The 15433-nt window shown below is 33.5% G+C and overlaps 1 protein-coding gene across 6 annotated transcripts in view; it reads left to right on the top strand.

The window, feature by feature from the left end:
- The window catches only part of GEN1 (GEN1 Holliday junction 5' flap endonuclease), a 29343-nt gene extending 17488 nt beyond the window's left edge, over window positions 1-11855 (top strand). For all 6 annotated transcript variants that reach the window (XM_042933624.1, XM_042933623.1, XM_042933625.1 and 3 more), the window contains 8 exons: window positions 1903-1994; window positions 3912-4062; window positions 4365-4401; window positions 4493-4573; window positions 5963-6093; window positions 7445-7506; window positions 8874-9014; window positions 9774-11855. In XM_042933624.1, the coding sequence (XP_042789558.1) occupies window positions 1903-1994; window positions 3912-4062; window positions 4365-4401; window positions 4493-4573; window positions 5963-6093; window positions 7445-7506; window positions 8874-9014; window positions 9774-11089 (2011 nt within the window). In that variant the 3' untranslated portion in view covers window positions 11090-11855. The remainder of the gene's footprint in view (window positions 1-1902; window positions 1995-3911; window positions 4063-4364; window positions 4402-4492; window positions 4574-5962; window positions 6094-7444; window positions 7507-8873; window positions 9015-9773) is intronic.
- The last annotated feature ends 3578 nt before the right edge of the window (window positions 11856-15433 follow it).

Below are 15433 nucleotides of genomic sequence, written 5' to 3'. Positions count from 1 at the left end.
GGCTATTTTAGACTATTTTGCCACCAAGTAAAGGTAAACATAACTGTAAAATAATTTTTATTTAAAAGTATTTTCTATATAAAATATTTTGATATCATATACTCTATAAGTGAAATGCCTGACATATTGCAAATATTTAATAAGTAACACTTGATCAAAATTTTTCCTTGAGTGCCCTTTCTTCTATAGCCACATATTTAGTAATATATAAATTCTAATTGATTTAGTCTATACAATTTGAGGATTCAAGACAATTAAGGTACAGAATATATGGAAGTTTACCAACTGTGCTATTTAGTTTTGAAACCATGTGAATTATGTTTACTTAATGAAAGCAACAGTCTATGTTAATATTAATTATTTAATATATATTTTTAAATTAATATTAGTGATAAAGTGTCAAATGAATAAGAAGGAACTCGGATACTAGGAGACTTAAAGCAGTCTTGGCCTCCAATAGGTTTGAGATGGTGAGTGCATGAAAAGAAACATTAAGTTGTAGAAATCAAGAAGGAATGGCCATGAAAAAAACTTGAAATTGTTGTGCTCCTTCGAAAGCTATAAAGCTACTGATAAATCTAAGACTTCAATATATCCATTACTGGTATCAGTGAATATGATGCCAAAGCAGGAAAAAAAAGATATACTTTGGCCTGGAATCATTTGGGAATGTGAAGAATAATATAAAGAATAAAAAACAAGAAGGTATGGCACTTGACTAACTACAGATCATTCTTATTGTAATAGTTTCAGCAAGTATGTATTTTTGGCAACATTTTATGAAATGTTTGAACACTTGAAGAGAATAAAATTACATTTTATTACATTACATAAAATTACATTATCATTATGTGCCATTCTAACTGATTAATTTAGACTGACTTTCCCCCTAGGTTTTTTTTTTCTTCCACATTTGAAGTTTCTGTGTATTTCTCCAGCATCTATTAATGCTAATTTTTAGCAAGCTTATACTTGGTCTTTGTAATAAATGAATCAGAAATTCCAAAAGCCAAATAATAACTCCTAGTGTCAGATCCTGCACAAGGTACTAAAGAGATAATTCAGCTTTTTATTCGAACTTTAACTTCTATAAGCAGAGGAATATAATTCAGAGCACTTATGTTTTATGATGAATACTTAACTATCCCCTTGGTGGTTTTATGTTACCTAGAATTTTGGCCAAAAATAAAATTAACTTTTTCTTCAGTGGACATTTTAGCAGAAAGCATTTTCTTTAAAATCACTCATTTAACAGGTAATGTTTTTGCTGCTTGCATAAGAGATTAAGAAAATGGTAATTTCAAATGGTCTAGATTTTTTAACCAATTTTTACCCAGAAGTTTGATGTTCTATTTAGTTATTTAGTTTTATCCTTTACCCTGCTCCCAATTCCTGATACAGGGTAATGTTCATGTACATGATTCTATTTGCTTTATACTCTGGCACACAGAAGAGAGATCAAACAGGTATATACATCTCATTCTCTCTACGTATTGCTGCCTAACTTAGGATTCTTTAAAAAAAAAAAAAAAATGAATACAAGAGTATACACGTGAACACATATACACATACTCTTTTTCTCTCTTCCCTCACCCTTCCTCTCTCTCCTGCCTCCTCCCTCTCCTCCCCCTCCTGTGTCCTCCTTCTCTTTTCCTCTGTGACTATCTGATTCTCTCTTCCCCCTGTTGCAATTCTGTTGTCTTTGGAACCACATTTTTAAATTGAGGTACATAGACTGAGAGTTTTCACACGCTGGGCCAGCAACTTCATCTCCTGCAAAGGGAAAATGAGACAGGTGGTAAGGGAACAGAATAGCCTGACCTTTGAGAGCATGGCATTTTGGTGACCTTGTTTTTGTTTTGTTTTGTTTTGTTTTCCTTTTAAAATCATTTTCCTTTACAGATTTACTCAGTGGAATGAAAAACCTTCTTTCTCTGATCCACAGCCAGTAGTTATTAAAAAACTGGCCCATTGTTCTGTGTGTTCCCATCCAGGTAAGCAGACATAGGGGGTGATATCTCTAGAATATAAGTGTCTGATACCCACATCCTGTTCTGGTTTTCTTGTTTTTAATTTTTACTTCATTTTGAGAGAGCGTTCCCACACACACACACACACACACACACATGCACACACTCACATGTGCCGTTTGGGGAGGGGCAGAGAGAGACGGGGAGAGAGGATCCAGTGGGGGCTCTCTGCTACAGCAAAGAGTCCATTGTGGGGCTCAAGCTCACGAACCTTGAGATCAGGACCTGAGTCGAAGTCAGAGGCTTAACCAACTGAACCACCCAGGCACCTCATCCTGATCTTATAATACTTCTTACATGCCCACATACATACCTGTCTTCTTCAGTAGATTGAAAATTCTTGGCGTCAGGAGGTGTGTCACATATAATAGTAGGCACTCAATAATTGTTAATTGAAATAATGTGATGTAAGTGATAAATACAGGATAAGTGAAGTTTTAAACTATGATACCAAATTACTTAGATGTTAAAATTACGTTTTGAATATAGAAATCCATTTAAACAAAAAAATGTATCCTGCTAAGTCTTAGGGGAATATCGAACTGAAAGCATTTGTTTTTATTGCATGAAGATAGTGACTTAACACTAATTTCTAATACATGTTCATTGTTATTGAAAATAGCTTGGTTCCTCTTCATTAGTCTTGGTTAAAATAAAAAAAAAAAAAAAAAGATGTCATTACTGTATGTTGGATCAGAAACACCTTTCACTCCCAGGAGAGACTAGGAGATCTTATTAGCTCATCTTTTAAAAGAAATTCTTTATTTGTCTTAATATATGTTCAGAAACATTGTTAAATTAGAGACAAAATCATAGAAGAAATAAAAGTTTTATAAGATGTTTTATAAAATTCCATTCCGTAGTTTTTTGATACTTTATAAAATGACAATTTTAGTTTCTATCAATTATATGTGCTCTTCTATATTCTCAAACCAGTGTTAAAGGTGGTCATGCTTTCGTTCTAAGGGAGCTAGGGCCCCACACCTGTGCCACATTCATAGTATATTCATGTTCCAAGCAGTTTAAAAATAGCTGTAGAGGGGGGCATCTGGCTGGCTTAGTCAGTGGAGCATGTGAGTCTTGATTTCAGGATTGTGAGTTTGATCCCTACAGTGGGTATAGAGATTGCTTAAAAATAAACTCTGAATAACTAGATGGCTCAGTCGGTCAAGTGTCCAACTTCAGCTCAAGTCATGATCTCGAGATTCATGGGTTTGAGCCCCCACCTCAGGCTCTGCTCTGACATCTGGGAGCCAGGAGCCTGCTTCAGATTCTGTGTCTGTGTCTCCCTCTGTAGCTCCTTGCCCCTCCCCCACTCTCACTCTGTCTCTCAAAAATAAACATTAAAAAAAAATTTTTTTAATTAAAAGATAAAATCTTTAAAAATAAATGAATAAATGAATAAAAATAGCTGTGAGGTAACTGAATTAACTAGCAGAGGTAATTAACTGTTATACTCTTTTAATATTCTCATTAAACCATTTCATGAATTATTCTATTAAGTAATCTTTTTTAATGCTAATAATTATATCCCATTTTTCTTGCATATAGCTACCAAATAAGCCACAAAGTTTTAATTGTTGATTATTGTAAATGTGTAACTTCTGGTTACAAGTTAACGCTTTCAGATAGAAGAGTAACTTATAGAAACAAAAATAGTGTCATGTAAGTGTAATAGCTCAGGATCTATTTTGTCTTAAGAATTACTGTAGTGTTCATTATTCTGTTCAACCTAAATGTATTGGAACCTTTCTATATGCTAGGCACTTTGCTAGGCAGTATTCGTTTTTAAAAATTTGGATAAGGGCAAAAAAAAAAAAAAAAGTGTGTAGAAAGTAAATCTAAAAAACAGTGAAAATCATACTTTGTGTTTCCATAAAGGTTCACCTAAGGATCATGTACGTAATGGCTGCAAACTGTGTAAAACTGATCGATATTGTGAACCACATGATTATGAATATTGCTGTCCTTGTGAGTGGCACCGTGCAGAGCATGATAGACAACTAAGTGCAGTAGAGAACAGCATTAAGAAGTAAGGTTTTTTTTAACTTATTTTTTCTGTCCTTACCTATTCATACACCTCTACTCAAATTACTTCCACATAATCTTCCCCCATGTCTAGATTAGTAACATTTCACAAAATCCTTTTTTTGATTTGGTTCAAATATTGGGCTATCTCAGAAGATAGTGATTTAATAGTTACTCAAAGAGAAGCTTGAAGACTAGGATATTATCCAAGAACATTTTTCACTAAATGAGCAGAAATTGGATGAGATGAATTTAGAGGCTGAGTTGCCTGATTATATTAACAACATGTATATAATTTATTTTCAGAAAAGCTTGCGGTTGTGAGGGATTCCCTTTCTATGAGGTAATAACTAATAGCTCAAATGTGTGTTTTATTTCAGAAGTTCTTTTAAAAAGTTTGAAATCTGAATTCCTATTTTATTTTCTCTTGCTAGGTTATTCAAGAATTCCTTCTGAACAAGGATAAGTTGGTGAAGGTTATCAGGTACCAAAGACCTGATTTATTATTGTTTCAGGTATCAGAAAATACTTACCTTATAGTATGTAGTGGGATACTAGGAAGATAAGGGATACTCACTTTGGTCTAAGAGATTTAAAACAGCTATTGACTGCCCATGTATTTTTCAGCATTTATTTCTAGTTTTCATTCCTTTGCCACATAGGAACCATACTTTGCAGACCATACCCAGAAAATTTGAGGATTGAATATGTTGTTATAAAAGGTGGTATAGTTTACAAGGTCAATGGAATTTTTTTTTTTTTTTCAGTATAGTTGATATACAAGGTTACATTAGTTTCAGGTGTACACCTTAGGAATGTGACAAGTTTATACATTATGCTGTGTTCACCAAAGGACATTGGGATTTTTAATCAGTGACATAACTTTAAATTTGGACAGTGTATCACTTACTCTGTGACCCTGGATATGTGTTATCCTCAAAATAGAAATAATATTACTTATTTCATGAAGTCACTGTGAAGATTAAATGAGATTGGGGCACCTGGATGGCTCAGTCAGTTAAGTGTCCAGCTCTTGATTTTGGCTCAGGTCATGATCTCACGGTCGTGATATTGAGCCCCACGTCAGGCTCCACGATGAGCATGGAGCCTGCTTAAGATTCTCTCTCTCTCGGGGTGCCTGGGTGGCTCAGTCAGTTAAGTGTCAGACTTCAGCTCAGGTCATGATCTCATGGTCCTGTCCATGGGTTCAAGCCCTTCATCGGGCTCTGTGCTGACAGCTCAGCCTAGAGCAAGCTTCAGATTCTGTGTCTCCCTTTCTCTCTCTGCTACTCCCCTGCTCATACTCTGTCTCTCTCTCTCTCAAAAATAAATAAACATTGAAAATTTTTTCTTAAAAATTCTTTCTCTTGCTCTGCTCTTCTCCCCCACTCATGCTCTCTCTCAAAATTAATAACTAAACATTAAAAAAAAAGATTAAATGATATTATTTATAATAGCCCCTAATACAGTGACCAGAGAAACAGAGTGGTTCAGTAAATTGTAACTACTTGTTGCTTATCCCTACCAACCGCAGTAGTAATAATGGCAGCCAACATTTACTGAACATTAAAATTTGCTGTGATATTTAACCCATTACATGTAACTTCACTTAATCTTTGTGATCTCTGAGCTGGGTTATATTTTATGATGGAAATCCTGAGGCTAAAAGAGGTTAAGTAATTTACCCAACATCTCAGAAATATCATACTAGGGTTCAAATTGACAACCCTCACACTTGATCATTGTGCAATGTTGCCTCCTTAGGAAACTCCTTATTCTTTCCATGAATATTCTCATTGATCCTGCTTTAACTAAGATAATTCAATAGGAAAAAAATAATACCACTTAAAAGTGCTGTTTGTCTCCAAGAGATAACAAAATCTTGTTTTGTTTTATATTTACAGAGATTTACTCTTGAAAAAATGGAGTGGCCCAGTCACTATGCATGTGAGAAATTGTTAGTGCTTTTGACCCACTATGACATGATAGAAAGAAAGCTTGGTAGAAGGAATTCTAATCAACTACAGCCAATTCGGTAATATAAAGAATTGAATGAAGAAGTCTGTGTGTTTCCATTTGAGTATCTTATGATCTAAAATAATCTTCTTAATATCTTTAATAGTGGGGTGTGTAGCTCTCCATTATATAAAGTTGGAGTAAAGGTCTAGTAGAAAATATTAAGAGCTTATTCAGGGCTTATAGTCAACCTAACATAGTAACTTTGTGCCTTCACACACTTTTCTACTCAAACGAGTAGTGATACCAGATTATTAAAAGAAATAAACATAAAGTGATATAGCCAAGCTTAACCATAGAACTATTTCAATGGACCAGAAAGGGAACAAAAATGTAAAGTGAATGAGGAACAAAAACTAAGAATTGGTGAAACTCAGTGAAGGGTATGTGAGTGTTCATTGTGTTATTCTTGCAACTTTTCTAAAGGTTTGAAAATTTTCAAGCTGAAAGTTTGGCAGGGGGAGTATCAAAGAAAAAAGATAAACTACAAAGGAATGTCAGTCTGATAACACAAATCTTTCATGACACTAATAGATGCCAGAAGGTGATAGAGTAACATTTCAAAGCTTTGAGTAAAAATAATTGGCAACCTAGACATCATTAATGCATGATTTACTGGTTGGTGAGTAAATCACAGATCCTCATTAAAACCACTGTTAAAGGATGTATCTAAGCAAGAAGAAAAATGAACCTAGAGGGATGATGTGGATAACAAAAAACAGTGGTCAATCAATAAAGAGAAATCAATAAAATGTATTAGCTAATTTAATAAATTGGAAAAATATGTATATAAATAGCTGCATAATGCTTGATGATTAATATATGATGATGATAATAAACTAAAACTTCCAAAGTATACATGTAAACACTGAAGGGTAACCACTAAAACACCAGAAATACGATCTCTGTCTTCAAAATTAATACATAAAATAGGAAAGTAAAATTGTCAAACCAAAAGAATACAGGAAGGAGGAGAGGGGAAGTACCACAGAAAAAGCTTGGTAACAGAAACACAAAATAAGATGTACGAATGAGTCCAGCTAAATCAGTAGTCACAATAAATGTAACTGGATTAAACTTCCCTATTAACAAAAAATAGGCTTTAAAAGAAAGATCATTATTATGGAAAAGAGGAACACTGAATAATAATGAAATCTGATAGGGTAAAACAATTACAAACTCTGTACACTTAACAATAAAATTATCTTTTGAATAACTAGTCGGAGGAATAACTATGTCATAATTCTTTATAGTATTTTTAGAATATTATAAAAATAGAATAAAAATCAATGGAAATTGAATAATCTACAAATTGGAAATTTCCAAATACCTACTGCAGTTGGACCTCATTAGAAGAATTTGTTTTTCAGAATTGTTAAAACCCGAATCAGAAATGGAATTCATTGCTTGGAAATAGAATGGGAAAAGCCTGGTATGTATTCACTTTAGGCAAACTTTGTAACATTTAATCATATATGTTTAGCAAATATTGTATACATATATAAAACATGTATGTATGTAAAAAATAAAGACATATCACATTCATTGAGGATTGATTTCATAGTTTACCTGTGCTATTTAAATAAGTTTTGATGAATAGTAAATATTAAAAATGTCAAGTAATTTTATTTTAATACCTAAAGTTGACATTTATTTTATAATGTTTAAGAATATAATATGGAAGCAGTTTTGATTTCTATTAAGAAAATGCTGCTGTCTTCTCCTTCTTTACTCTGTTTTGTTTTTATGGGGATGTATAGTTGTCAAATTACTCTTATTTTGCTGCAGACAAAAACGCAGTGAACTCTGAGCTACCTCCAAAACTGAAGGCAGGGAAAGCACAGATCATTTAAAATGGAAAGTGATTCCAAATTCATTTCTGTCTGGCTTTGAAGTTAGATTGTGTGACTATATGTGAATAAATGAGGCAGTAGATTTGTCAATGAAAGTTTAAGTTGTAGATGATTTTGAAGAATGAAATTATAAAGAACTAGATAAACTACTCTAAGCAATAACAGGAAAATAGCTGAAGAATTTTGAAGACTGTTTAGGAACAGTTCCACCAACTGTCGTATATTTTCAGGAAAGAAAATAGCATTGACCCAGTTCGGCAGTACATCTCCTCTGTCCAGAATCGAGCATCGTTCTTGTAGGTTCTATTGCTTAAGGGAGAAGATGTAAGCAAGCTGTTTAACTAGGAAATAGTTTAAGTTACCTGTTTCCTCTCTTTGTACTTCAAACTCATCAACTAATATTTTCACTATAGTGTGGCTTCTCATGCAGCTTTGAATTCATGTAGGATAAACATAAGTACCTAACCTACTATTTATATACCTTATTGTAAATTCAACATGCAAGCATTCTCATTTTCATGTATCAGCCACTTGTGAGTCCAGTGAGCCTGAATATATCCTCAATTCTGTTCTTTTCAGAAGCCACCACTAAAGAAAGTTAATGTTGTGGTTTTAGGAAACTGTTCCCACTCTTTTTCTGGAAATTTTAACACTCCTACTGAATTCAAACCAACTAACCTTATCTAAACAAAGTTTTCTATTCTGTAAGTACCATCTTTAAAGCAAGAGAATTTAAAGTTCTAATTTTGAAAGGAATCATTTTCCAGGTCTTGCAAGGCAGAAGAAAATCAATTCTGCACTAGTATCAATAAATTATTAGAATAGAGATATTGTAAAGCAAGATTTGTAATGAATTGTCGATTTGCTCATGATTTAGTTACCTAGAAAAATTGAATTTTACAAACCTTCAGTTAAGGCTGTTTTTACTGCATTTTTAATCTTTTAGAACATTATGCTATGGAAGATAAACATGGAGAATTGGTTCTAAAAACAATAGAGGAATTATCGTTGTTTGAAGCAGCTTATCCCGAGATCGTTGCTGTTTACCAAAAACAAAACTTAGAAATGAAAGGGAAGAAACAAAAAAGTAAGTATCACATTTGATAGCTGTTTATACCACACACAAATGTTTTATGTTCTATTTGAATCTATCTTGTCTATATTTTGCTGAAAGTTCTATGAAATCAAGAGCTAGGATTATACTCTTGCTTCTTTGTCTTGAAATACTTCTTTTAAAAAAATTTAAAAAAATGTTTTTAATGTTTATTTATTTTTGAGAGAGAAAGCGTGAGCAGAAGAGGGGAGAGAGAGAGACACACACACACACACACAGAATCTGAAGCAGGTTCCAGGCTCTTAGCTGTCAGCACAGAGCCCAATGCAGGGCTCAAACTCACAGACCATGAGATTATGACCTGAGCCAAAGTTGGATGCTTAACTGACTGAGCCACCCAGGCACCCCTTGACATATTTCGTTTAAAGCCATGAGTAAACCATTCTACTCTGTGACTGCTAAATAAACCAAGTGTTAATAGTAATTGTACTAACCACTTAGCGAGCAGCTAGTATGTATAACATCTTTTGGATTATAAATACATTTTCTTTATTTCCAAGAACTTGATGAGAAAATTCAATTATAACATTGTTTCCAAAAGAAAATATTTTATAATATTTTGTTAATAATTATTTTGTTATGATTATAATATAGTTTCTAGGAATACACTGAGACAAAAAAAGGCAAAAATTGCTCATACAGAAAACTTCTGATCTGCGCTCTTTATTTATTTACTCAAGGTAGGGAAAATGAAATCGATTTTAATAATGCTGTATTTTTTTTTCTTTTCAGGCTTGAAAATTAAGCATAAAGAAAACAATTGGCCAGAATCAGATAATAAGAATTTCCAGTCACAGATGACTTTAAACCCCACATGTGACATCGTTTCTAAGCAGAATTCCAAGTTAAATTTGGAAATTACCCCTCATTGTCCATTATCCCAGAAATCTATTTCTGCATCATTGAATAGCTTGCTTTTACCTGAAGATAACCCTTGTTTGAATACACAAGAACATTTAATGTTTTCTCCAGGATCTTTGCCTATGCAGCAAATTACAGCTGTCAGTAAGTCTCTAATTCCAGAATCTACTCAACCTAGTACCTCATCCTATAATGTATCGGTGATCGCTGATCTACACTTAAGCACCATTGACTGGGAAGGTACTTCTTTTAGTAATTCTCCAGCTATTCCAAGAAACACTTCCTCTCATGGTTTAAAATCAGAACTTGAAACAGCCATCGCCGAAAATTTTAAAAATATCCCAGAACAATCGTCCTTTGCATCAGAATGGTGCACCACAGACATTAATGAAGTATTGGATAGGGATCTTCAAAAGATTGATGATACTGAAGAACATCTACTTTCTGGCATTACTGATTTACATCTTCAAGATTTGCCTTTAAAGGAACGAATACGTATAAAATCATCGTATCCTCCGGATAACGCACAACCAAATGTCGACCTGAAGACTTTGTCCCTAGTTACCATAAAAGAATCTTGTATTGCTAACGATGGTTCTGATTGTCAATCACATCTTTCAGAGGATCTTCTAGGAAATCATTTGCAAAATGAATCTAGAAAATCTAAAGTTCTAAAAGGAGACTATCTATTTCAAGAAAACTATAAAATGAATACTTCTGTACCTTATTCTGTCAATAACCCAGTAATAGTAAAGACCTCCAGAGTTGGACCATCAAATACTGCTTTAGATTATAATAGAAAAGTTGATGTGCAAACCACTCAGAAAAGTGTAATGAAGAAGAGTGTTTGCCTTGACAGACATTCCTCTGATGAAGAAAGTGTCCCAGTGTTTGGGAAAGCTAAATACACAACTCAAAAAATGAAGCCTCGGTCTCAGAAGCATTATCCAGCCCCGTTCAAGAAAGATGATGCCAACAAGTTGAATAATCCTAAAATACATATTAAAGAAACTGAACAGTGTGCCCAGGCTTATGACACAGCTGGAAAGGAAGACTGTTTCCCAGATGCAGCTAAAGGTTCTCTGGGTTTTCTACAGCGTCCTAAGGACAAAGGTGACTGTGGTACTTGTTTGGGTAGTCCTCTTCCTTTATGTCAAAGATTAAAACTAAGGTTCCAAAACTCTTGAAATGAAATTAAAAATATTTAAATATAACGTAGTATTTTAGTACCATAAACACATAATCTGCATTTGGCATAAAAATGTAATGTGCTTCTGTATGTCATGAGACACTCTTTTCCATTTTTAATTAAAATTGTAATAAAAGACGTTACCTAAAACTTTGGTTTTAAAAGGTGATCCTTGTGAGAAAAACTTCAGATAATGTACATTTCTAAAACATACCTTTCCATTTTTATATCGTTCTTGATTTTTCTTTAGGTAAAGCTTTAAAATGTTAATACAGTACTAGGAAAATGCTTCATCTATTTGCTCACTTTTATTCATTTTGTTCACAAACCTCTAAAGTTTTGTTTTTTTTATTTCAGCTTGTTCCCAAGAGGATAACTCTTTGTAATTGCCTACTCTTTCTCAATGTCTTCTGTTGTGCTTTTCCTGAGAGTTGTATTTTCTCTCAATATGAAGATACATTTAGGGTGCTCTTCCAGTTGTGCTAATCTTATTCTTTTCATGAGGGACAAAAATGGAAAAGGAGGAAGATGCTCAAAATAATTAGGAAAAATCATGGTTATAATGGCTGACTAAACTGAGGAAAGCTACTTCTTACATAACCCCGGGAGTTCGCAGTATGCCAAATGGAAAAAGATCTGCAAGATAGAATGTATAATGAGAAGAGACTTAGAAATTTGCTCAGGATCACACAGCTAATTAATAATGGTGTGGGAACCAGGTTTCTTTCCTCCAATTTATTGGCTTTTCTGTTTTCTTTTTTTTCTTTCTGTAGCACTTTATTTCCTTTCTTTTTAAAAAATAAAAGTGAATTTGTACAATATTAACTTCAATAACTCTAAATATTAGGTTTTACATAAATTTATTTAGCATTCAAAAACTCTAGAGGTAACCAGGTTGGAAAGCAAAAAGTAAAACTGTTGTTATTTGCAGATGACAAGATCTTGTATCTACAAAATTCTAATGAACCCACTAAAAACTATTAGAACTAATAAATAAAAGATCAATATGCAAACATCAATTATATTTCTATATACCCACAGTGAATAATACTAATGAAATTAAGTAAATTCTGTTCACAATAGCATCAAAAGGGATAAAATACTTTGGAATTAATTTAACAAAAGAAGTGTAAAATTTTTACTCAAAACTACAAAATACTGTTCAAAAAAAAGAACACCTAATAGATGGAAAGACATCTCATGTTCTTGGATCAGACCACTTGATATTAAGATGGCAATATTGCCCAAACTAGTTTCCAGATTCGATGCAATCTCCATCAATTCCAGCTGATTTATTTGCACCAGAGTACAACCTGATTCTAAAATCCATATGGAAATTTAAGGGACACAGAATAGATGAAACAATTTTTAAAAAAAAGAAATGAGAGAACTTGCCCTTCCTGATTCTGATTTCAAACTTACTATAAGGTTTCAGTAATGAAGAATGTGCTATAATGGCATAAAGGTAGACCTATAGATCAATGGGATGGAATTGAGGGTCCAGACATACACCCTAACATTTATGTTCAGTTGATTTTCAACCAGAGTACCAACACAGTTCAATGGGGAAACAGTTTTCTTTGAGAAATTCTGGTACTACTGGATATCCATATGCAAAAGGATGAGTTTTGAGCACTACCTCATACCATATTAACTCAAAAATGGATCAAAGACCTGGTTGCAAACTACAAAACTCTTAGAAGAAAACATAGACATACGTCTTTGTGACTTTGGATTAGGTAAAGATTTCTTAGATCTGGCACCAAAAGCTCAGACAACAAAAGTAAATACATCGTACTTCATTAAAACCAACAATTTTTGTGTTTCAGAGGATACCATCAAAATGAAGAAACAACCCATAAAAAAGTAGAAAATATTTTCAAATGATAAATGTGATAGAGGACTTGTAACTGGAAACGTGTCTCAATAGCTCTTACGACTCAAAAAAACAAATGAATAAATATATCTGAATAAACACTTCTCTGAAGATGTACAAATGGCCAGTAAGCACATGGAAAAACTCAAAGTCATTAGTTATCAGAAAAATATAAATCAAAACCACAATGAGATACTACATTACACCTAATAGGATGGCCGGAATCATGAAGACGGATAACAAGTGTTTGTGACGATGTGGAGAAATCGGAACCCTCCTATCCTGGTAGGAATGTAAAATGGGGCAGCCATTTTGGAAAAAGTTAGGTGGTTCCTCAAATGGTTAAACATAGTTACCATATGATCCAGCAGAACCACTTCCAAAAATATACCCAAGAGAAATGAAGACCTGTGTCCACACAAAAACCTTTACACATATGTCCATAGCAGCATAATTCATAATAGCCCCAAGGTGGAAACAACCCAAATGTCCATCAACTGATGAATGGGTAAACAAAATGTGGTATATCAATACAGTGGAATATTGGCAATAAGAAGAAAATGAAGTACTGCTACCTGTTACAATATGATAAACCTTGAAAGCATGCTAAATGAGAGGCCAGTTGGAAAAGATGACATGTATGATTCAATCTATGTACAAAATTCCAAATAGGTAAATAGGTAAATCTATAATCTGTAGAAACAGAAAGTAGACTCATGGTTACCAAAGGCTATGGGGGATGTGGGAGAGGAGGGGAGGTTGAGGATGGAGAAGGGAAAATGAATGCTAACGGGATGGTTTTTTGGGGAAGTGGGTGGATAAGGAAAATGTTCTAAAGTTGATTGCAGTGATGGTTGCAAAATTCTGAATTTACTGAAACCATTGAATGGTGTGATTTAAATAGATATATTCTGTGATATGTGAATTATATCACATTAATTATATCACAATAAAAAACACATTAAAAACAAAAATGAATTGTACAGCATTATACCTGTCCAAACTCTTTAATATCTAAAATGTTTATACTCTAACCTCCCCATTTATACACTGGCATCATTATATTATAGATTAGAAAACAAGTCCAGAGTAACAAAGAGGTTTTCCTAAGACTGGAGATGAAATTGTGGCTTATTTATCTAGTATTTATTACATTATGCTATGTTTTAAAATTAAATTTGGAATACTTGTGAATTTTTGTGCTTTTTCTGAGGTTGTGATTTTATTTTTTTTGAACATTTCCTTAAATATATATATATATAAAATGCTTTGAATCAAGTTTACCTGTTTTAGAAAAGTGTCATGTTTGTAGAGCACTCACTATATATAAAATCCTAGGCAAGTGGAATCCTAAATAAAGGCAATCAGTCCTCTGCTCTCAAGGATCCCACCTAAGCCTAATTCAACAGATTGTGTGTGTGTGTATGTTTAAGTTATTTTTTAAGGTAGGAATTTCAATGGTTAATTAAAAAGGTGAAACAGTCCAAAAGTATAGAGTGAAAAAGTCAGTCGGCTTTCTACCCTAATGACCAGACTCCAGTTCTTATATCTAGAGGCAAGCACAGTGTCTAATTTCTTGTAGATCCTTCCGGAGGTGTTCTGTGCCAATATATTAATGTATCTTAGAAATTATTCCATATCAATAAATATGATGTGTTTTACTCTTTAATGACTCATGTCACTCCATGTGTATTTTTGCCCAGATGCCTAGAGATATGTCAGATGTGAATGTCATGTTTGATTTTAACTATTGGTAAATGTACATTAGTTGAAACATTTTTGAGTCTCTAAGGCCATCTAAACTATGGAATGTCAAATATGTGAACTAAATCAGCTGAGTGCCTCTTAAACACATTGATTTTGTTGTAAGTTTCCTTTTAAGAATCCTCCAAATATCCTTTAATAGTTTAAAAAATTATAAATGATATGCATTTACTGTACACATGAAAATAGTAAATTTGCTTCGAAGACCAGACATTAGAAAAACTTGACAGTGTATTTACCAAGAATGGCATTTTTCTGGTAAAATAACCACAGTTTAAAGTTTGAGCTAGCACTCACATATTTTAGTAACCTAAATTTTAAATGCCCATACGATGTACATATTTCATTTTTTTTCAAGGAAACTATACTTTTGATTTTAATTGGACCTTATTGCACAGATGTGTGTACAGCTGTCTCTATGTTCTGAGGTTACAGTTGCACAACCCGGGACTACTATTGAGCTGTCAGCGCAGAGCCCGATGCACGGCTCGAGCTCACGGTCTGCGAGATCATGAACTGAGCCGAAGTTGGATGCTTAATGGAGTGAGCCACCCAGGCGCCCCCTCCCAGGACTAGTATTGAAGGAGATGACGGTGAAATTTTTTTTAATTTATTTATTTGTTGTTTAATTTACATTCAAGTTAGCATATAGTGCAACAATGATTTCAGGAGTAGATTCCTTAATGCCCCTTACCCATTTAG

The sequence above is a fragment of the Panthera leo genome, chromosome A3, assembly GCF_018350215.1.
Source record: "Panthera leo isolate Ple1 chromosome A3, P.leo_Ple1_pat1.1, whole genome shotgun sequence".
Lineage (NCBI taxonomy): Eukaryota > Metazoa > Chordata > Mammalia > Carnivora > Felidae > Panthera > Panthera leo.
The sequence above is the reverse complement of the archived record's forward strand: the minus strand, read 5'-3'. Positions and strand labels throughout refer to the sequence as shown.